Source organism: Corvus moneduloides, chromosome 9 (assembly GCF_009650955.1).
Source record: "Corvus moneduloides isolate bCorMon1 chromosome 9, bCorMon1.pri, whole genome shotgun sequence".
In the NCBI taxonomy this organism is placed as follows: Eukaryota; Metazoa; Chordata; class Aves; order Passeriformes; family Corvidae; genus Corvus; species Corvus moneduloides.
Window position 1 is genome coordinate 8,918,837 of NC_045484.1, and position 18,653 is coordinate 8,937,489.

Below are 18,653 nucleotides of genomic sequence, written 5' to 3' on the forward strand. Positions count from 1 at the left end.
ACTTAGCTCTCAACAGGTCTTGATCTTTTAGGGCTGAGCCTTGCAGGTAGATAACTCTTTGGGACCACATTGGGATTTGTAACACCCTTCGGACCTGAGCATCCATCTCCGTAGGACACAAAATAACCACATAGTAGTCCTGTTAAAATACGAAAAAAAGGGGAAATAGTCATGGGTTTTGTTACATTACTATTTATTGTTGCTGGAGAAAGAGCCAACAGTGATTTGGGATGTCAAAAATGTCTCTGATAAAATGCTGACAGACAGAGTTTATTTCCTCAAAATTTTTTCCTTTGGATTAATGGGCCAATCCAAACTGCTTCCTGTGCTACAGACAGTCCTTGTTAAGAAAAGTAAGGATGTTTCAAAGGTTACATAAGTGCACAAATGAAAAGGAGGGATAAATGGAACATGAGAGGAGAGACTGAGAGCTTAGGACAGGCTGGTCACAGAAATCTTCCCTAGGACACAGAGGGTTTTGCAGAAAGCAAAATGGCATTGGATGCAATGCACCATCTATATCCTTCAGCTTCCCAGTGCACAGAATCATTATGGTTGGAAAAGATCTCCAGGATCGAGTCCAACTCACTTTCAGCTCTGAAGGGAATGTATATAAGCCCTTTTGAGTTACCTGTGTAGTACCAGGACTTTTCTTCTTCGTCTCCAGTGTATCACAGAGCCTGACTCATTCTTCAGCTTAGTTAACTAAATGTTGTGTTTCAATTTGTGTTTGTATCTATAAAGAACTGGATTTCTTTGTGCAATTGCTTGTGCCTCTTACTAGCTAATTGTTTTGGGTAATATTTTGGATTTGGGATTTGGCAAATTGGTGCTCAGCCGTTTGAGAATTGTATCTGTGTGATTTTTGCAGTAGTTAATGAAGCATGGTACCACAGGTAACTTAGTAAAAGACATAGAGAAGATTTAGTAAAAAAGAGAGTCTGTAGCAAAGGCAATGATAATAAATCCAAACTGATATCTCATGGAAATAAGCTCCTAGATGTTCCAAATAAGCCATATGACAAGTTTGCATTAGCTAGGGAATGTGTGTACACTAACAAAATCTGTGTATTTTGTCAAGGTCTTTGTCCTTTACAGTACATATATTTATTTCTTCATTTCCACCATTCCAAGAGGATCTAATCTTTGCAGTCCTGTGCAATGTGCTCTAGGATGACCCTGCCTGAGCAGGGAGGTTGGACCAGATGACCCTCGGTGGTCCCTTCCAACCTCTGAGCATGCTGTGATTCCTAACACAGGTAAAAAGCAAAGCAAAAGGTGAAAACTTTGGATGGTTTGACTTGTGAGGATTTTTGGATCCAGTCCCAAAACAATGGGGAAAAATAATTTGAGTAGCTTTCATTTATTTTCTATTTTAGGGTAGAATCTAAGGAATTTGCATGGAAATACGTGTTTCTAGAAAGACTGGCATAATTCAACAAGACAGCAATTCTACCTCTTTAGTCTATGCACCTCAACATAAAATGTCTCCAGACTGTATCTTGGCTTCTTATGGCAGGTATAGATTCCCAATTCACCAGTCTATTCCCAAAATCAGTTTTACAAATTAAAGACCATTTCAGAAACCTTTCTTAAAAAAAGAAAACAAAGAGTGTTTTGAGCTTCTTTTCTTTCGGAATTTTTTTTTTTCACTCTCAGTACCTGCAGTCTGGGGTGGGCATAGAACTCATTTAAGAAATCCATGAGTAAGTCAATCTTCAGAGAGCTCACACACAGCACAACGTGTTTTTCTGTCTGAGCTCTGTATCGACTGTAGTTTCCTCCGGACTTTTGCCTCTCCATCCATAAATATGCCAGCTGTTCAAACTGCAAGAGATGCCAATTGTCAGTGAAACAGAGACAAGTAGGTGAGCACTACAACTCCATAATGACTTGGCAGTGTTGCATCGTTCATCTCACACCTCTATGAAAAGCTGCTCTTAGCCCACAATATCTTTTTCTTTGTAAAATGTTCTCTAATAAGGTGATCACAAACAACAGTGCCAGAATCTAACACACACAAACAGCAGTGAAAACTCATTAAAATACCATGAGAATACATTTAATCATAGGAGTTTAGAAAAGAATGAAGGCTGGTGCCTTATTCCTTTAAGTATTTTATGCCTCTGAGCTCTCTTTTTCTAGTATCATGTGGCGTAACTGCTTCCCTCATGTGAAAGGTTAAATTTTCACACATGTACTGTGAATATACTTGGAGAGAGGCACCATTTTTCTTAGTTTGGGCAGTAACTCTTCCCAGAGATTTTATAATGTTCTGAAGGTGACCTGTAAACTCTCTTATCTGTCTTGTAATTTTAGACACAACTTAAAAACACAGCAGCTGTTAATACAGCAAGTTTGTCAGCTGAACAATAAATGCAGGTTAGCGGTAAACATTACTACTCTGAATCCTCCAGACCAAAGAGAATACTGTAATAAACTGTAATAAAACATACAAATACCAGTTCAAAGCTTCTTGTAAGTAACACATGTTTAATACTTAGCTCACTTTAACTGTATGGCTGTGTGACAGCTGCTTTTTCTCATCCACATTGCACTGATGGAGAGGCTGGATTGTGAATAATAACTGATTTCATATCACAGCAGGGCAAAAGCTCGGGAGACAATGCCTCCCACTCTACTATGTCTGTGGAAAGCTATATGAAGCCCCATTATCAGTACAAAGGTATAAAATAAAGTAGCTAATAATAGGTAAATTTATGTGAAATGCCAGTAGATTCTAGGTTATTTACTGCTTATGTGGAGCTCTTGGGCTGAAGTATGTATCAGAACTACCTTAAGAATGAAATTTCTATGTCCTAGGAAATTCCAAATTTCTTAAACAGAGCCCATTTTAGTTTTCAGTAGAATATATATTTTACTAATCTTTCACTGAGTGAGAATATAATTGTGTAGGTGCATATGTCTGAGAATACATACATTAAATATTTAATTAGAGTGTTCAAATAACATCAAGAAAATTAATGCTGAAAGCTTGAGCTTCCAACCTCCCAGGGTTTGTGTGTTGTCTGCCCACACTGAGCTTTCTGAGCTTTAGTTCACTGCCAAAGCAGCAGAGTCTGGAAACCATGGCTGTGTGAGAAACTTTGGAGCCTCATGGTCTAGCAGGTCTACTGTAGGCTTTGATAAAAACGCAGAGTGTCTCCCCACATCCTCTTTTTCTGGCACAAGGGCTGGGTGATCACCAAGTGTGGAACAGTGAACATCTTGGTAGGGTTTCCCATGTAACCTCAGGGTTTCTGTCATCCAGCCTCACCTAATGAGCTGGAAAATGCTTGGTATGAATTTAATAAAGCTGACTGACTCCTTGAAATACTTGGATTTTCATAAATTGCTCTTTCCCTGTTGGAACTGTTAGAAGTCCTAAACTTAGGCAGGCATGAAAAATTCCTAACTGTGCTGCTGGCTCTGTGTGAGTGTGTTCCATACACAGCTGTGAACCCAATTTGCTTGAGTTGCAGATTTAATGAGATTTTTTTCAAGTTAGCACTGAGCTGTAAGAGTAAGAGAGGAAGTAGAGAGAACCAAGATTAGAAACAGGGAGAGCCTGCAGAGGAAAAGCTGTACTCATAAAGAAAGTGCTGGCTACTGTTGTGGGGTTTTTTTGTAATTGCTCAATTAATAACAAACCCATATCTCAGGATAAAGGAAGGCCTCTGTGGTACATGACTGGAGCAGAAAACTTTCATCAGCACTTGAAAACTGTTATCAATACTCTGTTTTTTCATATAAATCTAGAGTATAGAAGAACATACAGGGAAAAGAAAAAAAAAACACAATAGGAGAGATAGATGTCTCTTTTTTCTGACATTTTCTGTGCAATAATAATAGCAACAATAAATTATTTCAGTTATTATTCCTTTGTTTCAAAAACAATTCTAAAGAGGAAAAAAATCCACATTTACCTGTATGGGCAACACCACAAGAGCAACACAGATCATAATGACAACAAGCAGCTTTGAAGGCCATATCTTGGGTGTAACATCCCCAAAGCCCACAGTGGAAAATGTCACTATGCAGAAATAAAGGGAGTCAAAGAGAGTCAACCTGTTTCCTGCTCGTTCCAGATGCTGAATTCCACAAATACTACGTAAAAAAGAATGAATAAAGACATGAAAAATAAAAACTGTTCAAGCTTGACGATTATATGTGCAGAGAACTATTTTCAGAATTCATAAATTGCTTAGCAAAGACTTTTTTTTAAAGAAAAGTAAAAATTAGTATCAAACCAGAAGTGCTATATTGTTACAATTTTCAAATGTCATTTGTAATAAAAGAAACACATTTTTGATTATTCTAATATGATAGGCACAACTGTTGCTAGGCTTTGCTTAGTGGCTGTTGTGAAGGAGAGGTGGTATATAGAACATCATGAATTGATGCAATTCCTTTCTAAACCAGAACAAAACAGATGGTATAGAGCTGCCACCATTCAACATTTTTTATAGATATGTTTCAACTTTTTCAGGGAGGGTTTGCTGCCATGGCCAAGAAAACTGCGCATACTGCTTTCTTTAAATCTGTCTCTCTTTATGTTGGTCTCTGTCCCTTTCTGTGGCAAAAGTTACTGATGTGAACCAGTTATGAGAGCACATGTTGCATATTAGAAGGTTTCTGTTGGTACAAATGGGTACTAACTGTCTGGAATAAACTGAATGTGAGAACTGCAGGCTACTGAATTATCAGAGGAAAAAGCATCTAGGGTCAGTCAGCCTGCAGGTAGGAAGTGGAAGGTGGCAATTGATAAGAAGATTCTGCTCACTAAAAGTACAGAGCAGAAGTAGGGGGCTTGGCTGGGACTGTAATAGCTGAGCAAGTGGAGTTCACCCCTTCCAGTCACACATTCCTGTGCACAAGTAAATGGCAGCCCAAGTTATCTGGTAATTATTTCTCTTGGAATCAGCACGATGCGCTTTTGGTTTTGAGAAGCAGTAGCAGAATCTCTCCACAGGTCATCCTCCTATAGCATACATTGCATATTTCAAAAATACTTTACTTTGTAAATATATACCACAGCAAAGAGCTTCCCAAGCTTAAAATATGATCTTCTCTGATACAGTGGAATTACTTAGATCAGTTCAGGCTTTTAAATTATATTCACCTATATTAAAAAACCCCAATGTGCAAACCACCCTGAATAGCGCTTTTTCCCCTTGGAGCTAGCAGGATGATTTCTCCTCAGAGAATTAGTAAATAATTAATAAATCATATCGTATTCCTCAGTAATTATTCTAGAACATACTAAATATTATTTCTTCATATATGGTATCCAGATGGTCAGAGTCCCTCATTAATATCTGCCATGGGAAGATCTTGGCATCACCAGGGAGACCCTGTGTTTATAACAGTGTTAGCAGTTGTTCTTCTGTTCTCTGTTCTGTTCTCCAAATATAATTTAGCTGTGGGCAGTGGCATTTCCAGAACATATGGATCAAATTCCCAGTTTCCTTTTCACAGTTCTAGCATTTGTAGTTTTCACACATCTCAAAATGTTCTAAAAAGGGTGGGGTTTTTTCCCTGTTGTTTGCCTAAGTTTCATGCTTCAGTCAGAAGTGATATTTATATTCCTATCCAGTTCATCCCACATTTTTCACTGGAGTTGTAATCTGGATCTTCCATTATTTCACTATGTTCACAGTTTTTCTGTTGTTTTTTTTTTCTTTTTACTAAAAGGATAATTATATTTTTGTCCCTGAAAATACCAACAGAAGGACTGTAAGGAATTATGCTAATGAAGCTTTCTTTTGGTCTCAGACAAGGAAGTTTCTCAGCTAAAGGCTTTTCTAGTTTTAATATGAAATAATGAACTATATTGTAAAAGCATTGAAGCATGGAAAAAGAAGCTATTTTAATATCAATATTCACGTAACGTGTAGTTTTAAAAGCAGAATGGAGATGGACTTTTAATTCTTTATTTTTATTATTCCTGATCACCTGTGTGCATTTTCTTCTCTCTAGTTGCCTTTTATAGATATAGCCCAGAAACACATAACCTTGACTTCAGGAATTAAGCTCCTAAGGGCCAGGAAAGCAACAATTACACTGAGCCAGTGATATGGCTCCTCTAGAACAGGACTGTTACACCACTGCACTCAGCAGATTAAATATCTGCAGATGAGGTTTTATTGAACCATAATGCATGAGCCTGTCATTGGTAGAAATGTATTTTTTCTGGTGCTCATGCCTGTGAAATTGCTTGGTGTTTGTAAATGCAAAAGGCTCAGTTTTACTCCTTCTATCTGACAGAATGTATTAAAATATAAAAATTTGGTACCCTCAGGCTGTTTTTTTTCCAATTTTCAAGGAATTTGAATTGTTTCATTATTTTTTGCTCTTTTTGTAAAACTTTAACATTTTTTAATAGCTTGGTGATAGGAAAACTCAGGTCTTGAATAATAATAATAATAATAATAATAATAATAATAATAATAATAGTTGTTGTTGTTATTATTAATTCCATAGCCAACCCACCGAAATATACTTTAGCTGAATTGAAATAAAGTAAATATACCATGGACCTTTTCAGCCTTTTTTAAGTGAACAGTAAAATTCCCATTGAATTTAGTGAGGCTCAAGATTTCATTTTATCAGCTCTACCCCCTTATAGTCCTATCTATTCCTCTTCCTTGAAGCCATCAAAATAATGTGCCTGATCCAAAATTGGATTTGAGATGTTTCTCACTGAACTTAGTGGGCATGAGCCAGAGCTTCCCACATTTAGTCAACAGTATTAAAGTCAGTAAGAAAAGGGAGCTGCTTCTTTGCTGAGGAAGAAATTCAGCTCTTCTAACAACTTGTTGATCAAATTCATTTCTTTCCTCGAAATTATTTGCACCGCATTTGCAGTCCTACCAAACTGTACTTGAAGCCCTCACCCTGCATACAAGGGAATGATAAATCCCAAATCAGGTTACCGAGTCTGAGTGGTTTGGTGCTCTGCTGTTTGTCTTTACTGGAGCCAGAGAGCACCAAACTGCAGAAAACCCTGACTTTCAAAGAGACAGCTTTATGGGAGTCTGATTAACAAATGAAATATTACCTCTGTGACTACTCCTCCACGAATATTACACCTCCAGCTCACCAACAATGCCTTTAGAGAAATGTTACTCAGCATTGATAGCATGTTCCCATCTGTCTGGGAATTACTGATTACACTGCAGAGAGATTGCAGTGGAACATCAGTGGATGTCCTAGAAGCCAAGTCCACATGGATGAGTTATTCTATTCCCCACAACTCATTGACATCTTTTAATACATCCCAATTCCTTAGATGAATCAGATGTATCAGATTTTTTTTTCTTAAATGAAGTGTTAATCGTTACTTTTAGCACAAATTCTGCATGTAAAAATACACATGTTCTTGTCTGCTTTCTTATGTTTCCTGACATAATGAAATGTGCAGTAATTTGGGCTTCCTATTTTGTCTGATATTTTTGGTGATATTTTTATCCCCTTGTTCTTGTTTGCTTCCTCTTCCTCTTTCATACCCTGAAGATAAGTAATTTATTTAGTCAAACTTGGACAAACAAAATGATTTCAAGCAGGAAAGGAATGTACAGTAAAGGCAATGCTCACACCTACTTCTTTTTGTGGAGAAAATAAACCACTGTAATAATCAGTACACAGAGAGTTCCTAGTTAAACATAAGGCCAATTCAGCACCTTCTATGCCAATTTTAGGATTCCTGTGAATTCAGGAAGGCTGTCTTTTCATAGTGGATCTAAGGGAGACACTTACAACAAAAATAAATTGCCTCAATGCAGAGGAGATTCAGTATTTCTAAAAAACACCACAGAAAGCCAAACTAAGTGTCTGCTGAAGCAAAAGTAGTATCAGAAAATTACAAACTTCCAGAGGACAGAAATATGATTCCAAACACTCTGTTACCACTGCACTTGAAAAACAAAATGTAAAGACATGTAATCTCTGAAGATTGGTAATGTTTAGTTTGGGTATTATTTGAACTTTTGAGAGTTCAGTCTCTGTTTTACTGGAAGCTTTCTTTCTAGTTCCAGGAATCTTTGTTTGCTTGAGTATCTTATGTGCCAAAACTAACTCCTGTTTGTAAATAAGCTGTCTCTACATGCACTACAGAAATAAATACTGCAGAGTAAAATAATCCCTGAGGCTGTCAGATTTTAATCATGCTGCAGAAGCATGTCACAGAAATGGATGGAACAAGAACCATTTGGATAGTATTTTGCAAATATTTTACATTAACTATCCTTATTTATAACCAATTGTTTAGAGTCCTCTTGATATCAGTTTATATTTTCATTTGTCAGCATTGACAGATTAATCTGATTTCTACATTTTCATTTCTAGAGAAAATTATTGTTTACACATACAACCTCTTAAGGTCTAAAATAATGCACCAGAAGGCTGAGCCAAAAGCCAGAGCTGCCTCTGTGTGCTGAGGATTAGGCAGCAACTACCAGCACTGTTTTCTTTGGACTTGTAACTTGGAGCTCCACCTTGTGTAATTACCATGTTTAAAGCAGCTGGCCGCAGGGACTAGCTGATGAATGTGTTGAAATCAACATGGATTAATTTTATCAGATTCAGTGTGATTCTGTGGCAAAGGCTCAGTGCTTCTGTACTACAGAAGTTACACCTCCACTAGCTCACAAGTGTAGCAATTCTACTTAATCAAGCGCCCCCAGCAGTTTCTCACACTCAAAGCTCTTTACAATTTCCTCTTATCCTACCAAAGAACGGTGATGCTAGAACAAATTAGAAATTAAATTCTCATTATTCGATTGTCCTATACTGTAAGTTGCTGTTCATGTTATTTTTAACATTTTCTGAGGCTACTATCACAGATTTTTTCTTTTTTCTTTATGAGAAGAATTGGAATGAACTATCAGTCAACAAAATTGTTGATAGACCACCAACTGTAGCAAATATTCATGGGTGAAGTACAAATACAGTGAAATACTAAAGAAAAGGACCATGTTGACTTTCCAGGAAATGCAGACAAGCATTTGAGACATATTTTACCACTATAGCAACTGCAACTGCTTAAGGAAACTTCCCCAATCTCTACACCAAAATAAAATGAAGCTATAGAAAAGTTCATTTTTCAGTCTCACTCTGGGAGATGTAACATCTCATAAAATTCTTATAAATTTATAGAGGCTTTGCTTTAAACTGGCAAAAGGTGCTCAGTTCTTGCCAAAGATATTCATATTAAGCTGGTGCCAGTCTTAAGTCCTTGGAATGAAAGTGGTGCTGAGACTAATGCTGTATCTGGAGAATGCCCTGCTTTGCACAAAGGAAAACAGTTTTTCATACTCAAAATTGTCTCTGTGGGGTGTTCAGTCTTCTCTAGAGCATTGTGCAGAGCCAGATGCAGTTTTGTCCCATATTTTAAAATTAGACATTATCGGAAAAACAATTCTCAGTGTGGAGAATTAGTATTCATACACACATTAAACAGGCAATTTTCACTTTACAAAATCTGGGTTGAATACTAATATAACTGGAGTGACATTAAAGTAGGATTTTTTTTCATTCCCTGTATCAGACACATAAGGAAATATTGTCTGCTGACTTCTGAATGACAATACATGCAGAATGTGAAGGTGCTGATCACCCTACCTGTGACCTAAAAACCTGATGCTTTCTGACAGAAATCCTGACTCTTGTGTAAATAATGAAGAGGCAAACAAAAAGAACAAGGGATGAGCAGAAACTGCAGCAAATAAAAGAGTGAAGCAACAATCACAAAATGCTCTGACCAATAATAAAATGTCAATCCCATCCAAAACCCTTGAAGATGACGTTTTAACTTGAAAAAAACCAAATGCTTCAATTTTTTCCAAGTCTTGTGCCTTTTCTCAGGTCTTTTCTAAAACCAGTGGGTTTTTTTCTAATTTATTTTCTAAAAGCAATTTTCCATAAACAGCATTAAAATAGAAAAAAAACCCCAAACAAGTAGATGTACCATTTTCATAAAGTTAAAATGACAGAATCTGGTACAATATATCATATAAAATATATCGAATTTAGGCATTACAATGAGAAGATGCTATTTTCACCTTTCATTCCACATAAAAGGCTTTAAAGCTGAAGGGATAGCTGAATTCCAGGACATAGAAATTATGAATTGTATACAAGACAATGAAAAAAATGAGCAAGTACTGCTGACTGGAAAGATGAAGGTTGTTATGCTGCCTTTAAAGTAAATCAGTAGAGAAATACACTTGCTGTTCTTAGTTGGCAACAACTGATCTAACAAATGCAGTAGATCAGCTGCAAGGTATTCACTGACTGGACAAAATAGATACTGCTGGACATTGTGGCTTCTTAATATTAAAGGACAAAAGTTGTAACATTCTCTGATATTTTTGCAACTCTAATGCCACTTCATCAGGCAGTTCAACATAAATCCAGATAAATCTATTTTTCCAGATAGGTTCTTTTCAGAGACCAGCATTTATTTTCATACAACACTGTCCCTTTTTTTTTTTTTTCAGAATCACAATAGGGAAGGGAAAGACTTGAATTAATTCAACAGGCTTTGAATCAACCTTCTCAGTTCTGTGTGACTTTGAACACAAGTCAAGGTAAGGGTTATGAATTTACTTTCACTACACAACAGTGCCACCATGTCAGAAATTAATTCGGACTTTCTCTTCGGATGGAAAGGTCATTTTTGTTTGTTTTCCAATTTTATCTTTATCCCAAATAATGGTGTTTGATGATATGTTTATTACTTACCCCTGGTGTCTTTTATAAGCGTTTTCCTTCCCCAAAGATCAGAACATTATATGCAGCTAATGGTTGCAAAAGCTCAACTTATAAAAATAAACTCTTCCCCTAGGAACACATGTGATTTCCAGAAACTGCGGAACATCTTGTTAAGCAGAATAGGGTATTATGAAATGATCAAGTGTATATAAATATTTTTTGAATCTGAGTGAGAACCTTTCTGCTCCTGCTGCTGCCTTTAGTGGAATAAGCAGTGGAGCTGCAATTAAAGAGCTCTGGTCATTGAGACTGCACAAGCGGAGTCCCACTGTGGGCAGCCTTCAGCTCTGTTTCCACAGACAGGTCTGTCCACACTTCAGCCTCTAAGCCCAAAGGACCCTCCTGCATTTGTGTGTGCTTTCAGTCTGCCCCAGAGCTTCGATGGTAAACAAAGTCAATTTCGGCAGCCCAGCTTCAGTGTGTCAACACTGTGGCACCCAAGTGCCTGCTGGAGCCTGAGGTTCTGGATTGCTCTCACAAGGAGTCAGTAACTACTCATGAAACAGAATCATGCAGTCAGAACTTAACCACCAGATACTCCTCACCTGCAGAGTGCTACAGAATTAGGTGATATTCTCTACCTATCCTTCCTCTGGAAGAATAATTAAGTAATCTATTTATAATATTCAAAAATTATATGTGTTGTGCAGGAAAATTCAAATGCAAACCTCTAATTTAATACACCCGATATGTTATGCTTTAGAACATCATGTTTAATGTTTCTTGCAATAGTTTTGAAACACTCTCAGGGTGTAACAGTTGTTATGCAAACCACCCACACGCCCTCAATCAAATTGAACTAACAATCGAAAGATTCATTATCTGAATATTTGTTAAATGTGCATAAGAAAAAGCTAACCCAGCAGAATATTCTATTAGCTACTGACAGAAACCTTTTGTTAATTTTCAACCTAACTCAAGTTCATAGCATATTTTAATGACAAATGGATTTAATTTTATTTTTAAGTCAAAAATTCTCTCCTTATCAGATTTTGCGTTTTTATTTGATTTTTAAGGATATTCATGGATCTTCCTTAAACTTACATCCATTTTTACATCTCCTTGACAGCCTCTCATCTGTCTGCACTTTGAGTGCAACTTCTTTTTGCTGCTCTCATTGCTGCTATCGAAACAACTGCTTCAAGACAAGCCAAGTTACCTTACTCATCAGCTGTAACATTTTATGGTTGCTAACATCATGAACAAAAAAGAATTTCTTAGAAATTAACAGGTAAGTAATATTCAGGAAGAATGGACTTTCCTGCACTGCTTATCCTGCTGTGAAACTCAAACCAGTAACAAATACAGGCTGGAGTGGTCTAAAACTTGCAAGTGACTCAAATCAAATGCCACTTGTCTTATCCCCTTTAACTGCAGCTATGAGGGGTGCAGCCCTTTGGACAGCTCACGTGATATTTTCCTTTCCAGCTTAAATTTCCATAGACTTTGGGTAATGGGAAGCTTTCTATCGTCCTTCCTTCTGAAAAATGTAAATATAGAAAGAGTGTTTAAGGCAAAAGGCTGTAGTCAGATCACTTGAGGACAGTGGTGTACGTTTCTTGCATTTCAAGCTGCCCTGTGAAACCACTGACTCCTCAATGGTCTTTGTTCTCATGATGAGCATTTCCCTTCAATATTTTGGCTGTTATGTGCACAAATTTGGCATCATTTAGGCTTCTTTCATATGCATAGGTGTTTTAAGTGTTGGTACCTCTGTCAGTGAGGTCACCTGTACAGGAAAGAACAAAGGCCACCAGTTACTGTCAGAGCTGTAACCTCCCTGTCAACATTAGAAATAGAAAATGTGGCCAATAATTACACAGAGAGCTCTGCAGCTTGCCAGCAGGCTTTGCTGGATCTGGGCAACAAAACTAAACCCTCTGCATGTGTGTTTAGTTTGTCCTTCATGTAGCTGCTATATTCCACGGCAGTCTTAAGGCAAAGAAAGTTCAAACAGGCAGTGAGCTAAATGGAAGCATTTGCTGTGCTGCTGCTTTACAAGGGGAGTGTCCACACAGCTGCTTAAATGGGTTCTGTATGGGCAGACCTAAGAAAATTGCACTGATACATCCAGTCTCTATTTAGAATACTCTCTGTAGATTCATGCTGAGAAGAAAGTTCACTGCAGAGTGCAAGATACAAAGGGGTGTATGGAAACTGCAATGTGACTTAAAATAAAGCCTGGCTTTTTAAAATACTCCTAGGGTATGCTTTGGCTCCTTTATTTCCTAACAATTTGTTATAAAAAAACCAAGAGCACACATGAAAATGTGTGCCACATAAATAAATTTTCCTTGTTTGTGTTCCTACTGGAAAGGTGTTTTTACTTCAGTCGCCTCCTTGTTGACCTCCTGTCTTAGCTGGAGACAACCTTTTGGACAGTGACCAAGGAAACAACTGGCCTGTGAAAAAGATATAATTAAGCATCAGACTTAATGCTTAGGTTTGCTGAAACACCAGAAAGGGGGGAAGTGTTAAATAGAGGTTGTCTAATGGGTTGAAAATTACAGGAGGTAATCTGTGAGGAGATAAAAACAATATATTCCATCATCCATTACAGGGTAGACTCCTTTATGGTTTGAGTTCCTGCTTGGAAACCCAGCAATTCTTTTAGCTAAGAGCCGGAGGGCTTGGATACCTTGAACTGTCTGTGTATTGGTTGGTTTGATCAGCAAGCTCTGGGATTTCATCAGCATCATTCTCCTCCTCCTCCTCACTACTGTAAACACTGGTTTCCATTGAAATCGGGTGTTTTCAATGAAACGTTTTAGTTGAGTGAAAAATCCTGAACTTTATAATACTTAAAGGGTTTCCGAAAGTCACAGAAATTGTCTTTGGGACACCTGTTTTGACAATGTGCTTGCTTGAAGAGAAACTTTCAAGTCTAATAATTTCTTTGGCTGGAATTCAAATGGATCTATGCATATTACTCCTTCTAAAAATCATTGAAATCCAAAACCTCACAGAACTCTTGAAATGTGAGGTTTGACTGTTTAACAAACACAAGCATGTTTATGAAAAAAAATAGTGTACATGATTAATACTCATCATCTAAAGTGAGAGCACAGGTGGCATCATAATGACCAACAAACAGGAGACACGTGAGTGAAAAGGGGAACTTCCTCAAGCAGCCAGGACAATAATATGGGATTAATGATCACAACACCAAAGAGATGAAGGCAAGGAGGAAGAAGGACCACTGTGAGTACCAGGACTGACAGCATATTCTATAGTCTCTGCTGTGTTTTGTCTGGCATGTTTTCCCCTTGGTTGCTTAGCCCATGGAGAATATTCAGTAAGATTTTATTCTTACTACACAGTCACTACAACTCTTAAAATTAGACTTTCACTCTGAATATTCAAGAGGAAGCATTTCATATTTGCCTTAAAGTTGGCTGAATATTTTGTGCTTTTTTTTTTCTTTTATACTTTTAGAATATTAGCGAAGTGAACAAAAGGAGATCAAGTGAAGGAGTACAGTTAAAAGATAACCCACAATCGTTCTTTTTGCCACAGGGAAAGTTAAACCAGAAGTAAATTTCTTTACTGAGAGGGTGTTTAGGCACTGCAACAGGCTCCCCTAGGAAGTGGTCCTGGCACCAAGCCTGTCAGAGTTCAAGAACCATCTGGACAAAGCTTTTAGTCATATGATTTAGTTTTAGGTAATCCTGTGAGGAGCAGGGAGTTGGACTTGATGATGGGTTCCTTCCAACTTGAAATATTCAGTGATTTATCCAATTTTAGTAAATGCAAGTACATGCCCATATGTAGCTGTGCCCTCTCATCAGTAACTTTATTTTTAACTTCTTTGCATAAGATATTTGCATTTACTTGTTTTTCTCTGCTCATCTCTAATATGTAAAGAAATCTGCAAAATATAGGACTGTATTTAAACCAAAAAGCAGATTAGGTGCTCATTCTCAGCAGTTGACTAAGGCTTGTCATCTATGAAAGCCAATGGTAATAATAACCTAAAATATGAAAAAACAGTAACAGCAATGGAATGCCACAAAGAGTTTTGTTCTGAACAATGCATGCAATTACGGGAGACCATAATGTACTGCGCACCTTTAAACGTCGTCGGCTCCTGTATGATCTCCCAGTCCTTCAGCATCAGTGAACACGCTGCTTTGCTCTGCACTGTGATTACATATGGTGTTCTGTGCCCAAAGCAACTGACAACTGCATTTCATGCCTGTTGTTACATGTTCAGTCTACAAAGTCAACCCATGGTTTGTTCTTCAGTATTTACTAATGAACACTGATAATTTTTTCTTCCGATGGCTGTGACTCAGGCACTTCTGCTCTAATACACAGTAATATATGGCAGAAATGCACAACTCCCAAAAATATGTTTGTGCAAAGAATGGGAGCATATATTCAACTTTAAGCATATATTTGAGTTCCTTTCTAAGTATACAGTTAGCTATTTTATTGAGATTGAGAGACATCAGAACTCAACTAATTTCCTACTTACAACTTTTTTTAGAAGGTTTTAATTGCCAGTGGAAGTACGGAACTCACTAGAGTGCTGTTTATCTGGATTGTACCCTAAAGAGTCTTTATTTACAAATCTCAAATGTGTATTTATCACCCAAGTGTGACACTCTATAGCTGACTGTGCCTCTACCCTTCCCTTCTTTGAAAAATATCTGTCTAAACATTATGGTAATTTCTAGTGGAATACCAAGTATACAGAATAGATTTTCTTTTAAAATGCATTTTAGATGTGATTTTTTTCTTTTAAAAACCATTGTAAGTGCATTAAAATCCTTCTTTTTAGATGCTCTCATACCACAACCTGATCTGTGCCAAAGCTTCTGAGATATCCTTTCAACATTCCATAAAGTTACACCTAATAGAGACACAGAGTGAGTGAATAGCTCCTGGAGTCTTGTGCCATGTTCTGTTTGTATGGCCAAAGTTATATCAAACACCTTTTGTAACTCTTCGCTTTCTGATTTGAGAAATACGAACTTTGCTAAACTTCACACCCTTAAAATGTAGCTGGAATGTGAAACAGACAACAAAAGTGAACAAAAGCACTGAAGAGTTATGCTGATCACAAATCAGCATTATGAGTTACTGCTCACTGGAGAACCAGAATAACTGATGGCATCTGATAATACAGTTATATGTGTTAGCATAAACCACCGCAAACACCAGATCTTTGTAAAGTAAAATAAAGGGTTTGTCAGCCTAATAAATCAGTCAATGAAAGATATATTTATTTTTTTAAGTCTGCATGCTAATGACAATTTCATTTTTGAGCCAGGAATTGTGAGTGATGATGGTTTGATGCCAGCGACTGAATGGTGAAGCAACATTCTTAACATAGTTACTCACCGTTGTTACACTTGGCATTCTATTTGCTATGTCTAAAATGACAGGATATTTTCAAAGACAGCATGTGAGTATCAGGTTTTTCTTTTTACTGCAAAGACAAAATGAAGCTTGTGAAATGTAATGCCTTCCTGTAAGGAAAGAGATGGAAGACAGGGGGTTCTGACACTTACTTTATATATCAAATTGCCCCTTTAAGGGGAACTTTACATGCTTTTATTTAAGTCTTCCCAAAACCAAAGCAAGACCTAAAATTTATTTTGCCAATATGATCGTATCATATTTCACATCCTGCAGACTCTGGTTACACTCCAGATCAACTTTCATTCCAGCATTTAATTTTACTGCAGTTATTCTTGTCACCCATGTTCTGAAGGTAACAAACAACTTTTGCATATATAACATTTACATTTTCACACAAGGCATCTACTTACAAGCCTATGTGTTTATAAACCAATGGAAAGCTTCCTAGAAAACCTACATTCTAATAATCTGCATGCCTGTAGAGTTCACCTCCCTGACTCCCTATGGCAAATCCTTTTCTCTGACCACATTTTTCCTGTGAACCTTTTTCAAGTGTTGATAATTTTGAAGACATGCACATACATCTCAAATGCATATTGCACATACTGAAATACGGTAATTGTTTGAGGCTTTTTATGGAATATGGCATTCGATTTTTCTTTGATATTCCTTATTTATCCTTGCTCTTTGGGCAATCACTTCTAGATTTTCTCCAAACCCCATTTTATGACAAAGAAAGCACATTGCTAATTAAATGTTTTGCTTTTACTGAGACATTACATATTCCTCACAGTCACTCTATTTTGTGCTGTGTTCCTGCAAAGGAACAAGGACAGGAATGCATTTAGACCAACTTCGAGGAATTTTATGTGTCACTTTACATGTGTTGGCAAGCCGTAATTAGTTAATACTAGCAGTAAGCTTGATTTTATTATCTCTCACAAAATTCAAAATACAATTGCTGAAGAAAGGATACCATGGAGATGCAGTCCTAGAATTGTATTTCTAACAGTCCAAATGTTATATGACTCAAATTCATTTGCTTTTTTTCCTCCATTTGTAATGGTAATTGGCCTCTGCTGCCAGAACAAGCTCTGCTTGTCATGGTATCTGGTAATATTATTACTGTATTGCAAGATGTCATGATAATAAAAGCTGAAATTCTCCCAATGGCATATTCAGAGTGCATAATGTTTTCCAAAATATTGTGCCTCACCAATATTCTCAATGCATCTTTAATGAAAAGTTGTCAAGATTATTGATGTAAATATTAGCAGCACTTGGTATTTGAGAGAAAGCTTTACATCCCATGGAAGTTATTGGGGAAAATATTGGGAAAGAACCTGAGTGACGTTTTACCTCCTTTTTGGGCAGGAGTTTGGTTTTGAATATATGATTTGCGCTCTCCTTAAATACGTATATTCTCATTACTGAAGTTTCAGTACCTTCACCTGGCATTAAAAAATTATTAGAAGAGAAAGATAAAAATGCTTCAGAGGATATGGGCTGGAACTTTCAGAATGGGAAGCAATTACTTCAATGTCTCCCACCAAGAGATGAGGCCTTGGAAGACCAGCTGAAAATTCTTCCTAGTGTCAATTTAAAATATTGATTTATAGAATACACTACTGGACTGTGAAATTGCAATTACATTAATTGTCAAAGGATGGTTTGCCTGACCTATAATGTAGAGGTACACACCTCATTGCACTGCAATATTGAAATATTGTGTGCTACAACAGAGAACAAAAAACGTGGATAAGTTAATTTTGTCTTTCAAATTTATACAAATTTAACTTTGCCCACCTTTATCTATATTCAGTTTTGAACTACTGATTTTCAGATTCAGAAATGACCTGCAACCTTTGATAGAAAATTAGCAAAGTTTGTAACTTGAAAAGATCACAAGTACATGAAGCTGACTCATTTTCCAGGGTGAAATAAAAGAACATAAATCTCTCAATCATACTATTTACTTGCTTAATTTAATATTTCTATATATATTCCAAATAGGAGAATTTGCTTATAAGTAACGTTGTTGGCACTCCATTTTAGAGAGGCTTTGTAAAGGCAGCTTTCTGAGCTATCATTTAGTCTAATAATTTTTTATTTTTAAGCAAACAAGATGGCTACAAATGAACATTCTAAGAAGATAATTTAGATTGAACCTTCTAACCTTTATGACTTTTTTCCACAGACCACAGTAAATAGACCATTCAAATTGTTATTTATTTCACTGGTGTCTGTGTCTAGTTTTAAATATTCCATTACATCAGTGGCACAGAGAATTCCCTGCATGAGCCATGGGAAAGATGCTGACCTAATTATTCTAGAAATAACTATGTAGAAACATCTAAAAAGATTAACAAAGGAAATATTATGTCACTACCAAATTAATAACTAAAATAGCATGAAAATCACTGTATAATTATCTAGGTTTCCATAGAAACTGTCTTTGATGGGTAGCCAAAAAGACTTCTGATTGAGCTTCAATACTTCTGCTCTCCCTATAA

The 18,653-nt window shown here is 36.8% G+C and overlaps 1 protein-coding gene and 1 long non-coding RNA gene across 9 annotated transcripts in view; one reads left to right on the forward strand and one right to left on the reverse strand.

Moving 5' to 3' along the window:
- Nucleotides 1-18,653, reverse strand: part of KCNT2 (potassium sodium-activated channel subfamily T member 2) — a 115,336-nt gene that overhangs the window by 47,874 nt on the left and 48,809 nt on the right. For all 6 annotated transcript variants that reach the window (XM_032118032.1, XM_032118031.1, XM_032118033.1 and 3 more), the window contains 3 exons: nucleotides 3,927-4,107; nucleotides 1,663-1,827; nucleotides 3-139 (listed from right to left, as the gene is read on the reverse strand). In XM_032118032.1, the coding sequence (XP_031973923.1) occupies nucleotides 3-139; nucleotides 1,663-1,827; nucleotides 3,927-4,107 (483 nt within the window). The remainder of the gene's footprint in view (nucleotides 1-2; nucleotides 140-1,662; nucleotides 1,828-3,926; nucleotides 4,108-18,653) is intronic.
- LOC116448056 overlaps nucleotides 1-18,653 on the forward strand; it is an 88,386-nt gene that overhangs the window by 44,709 nt on the left and 25,024 nt on the right. The window contains exons 7-8 of one of the 3 annotated variants that reach the window (XR_004241794.1): nucleotides 10,500-10,589; nucleotides 11,843-12,004. This is a non-coding gene — a long non-coding RNA (uncharacterized LOC116448056). Of the gene's footprint in view, nucleotides 1-10,499; nucleotides 10,590-11,842; nucleotides 13,145-18,653 lie in introns of those variants that run through there. The other 2 variants (XR_004241792.1, XR_004241793.1) reach the window with 2 other exon arrangements.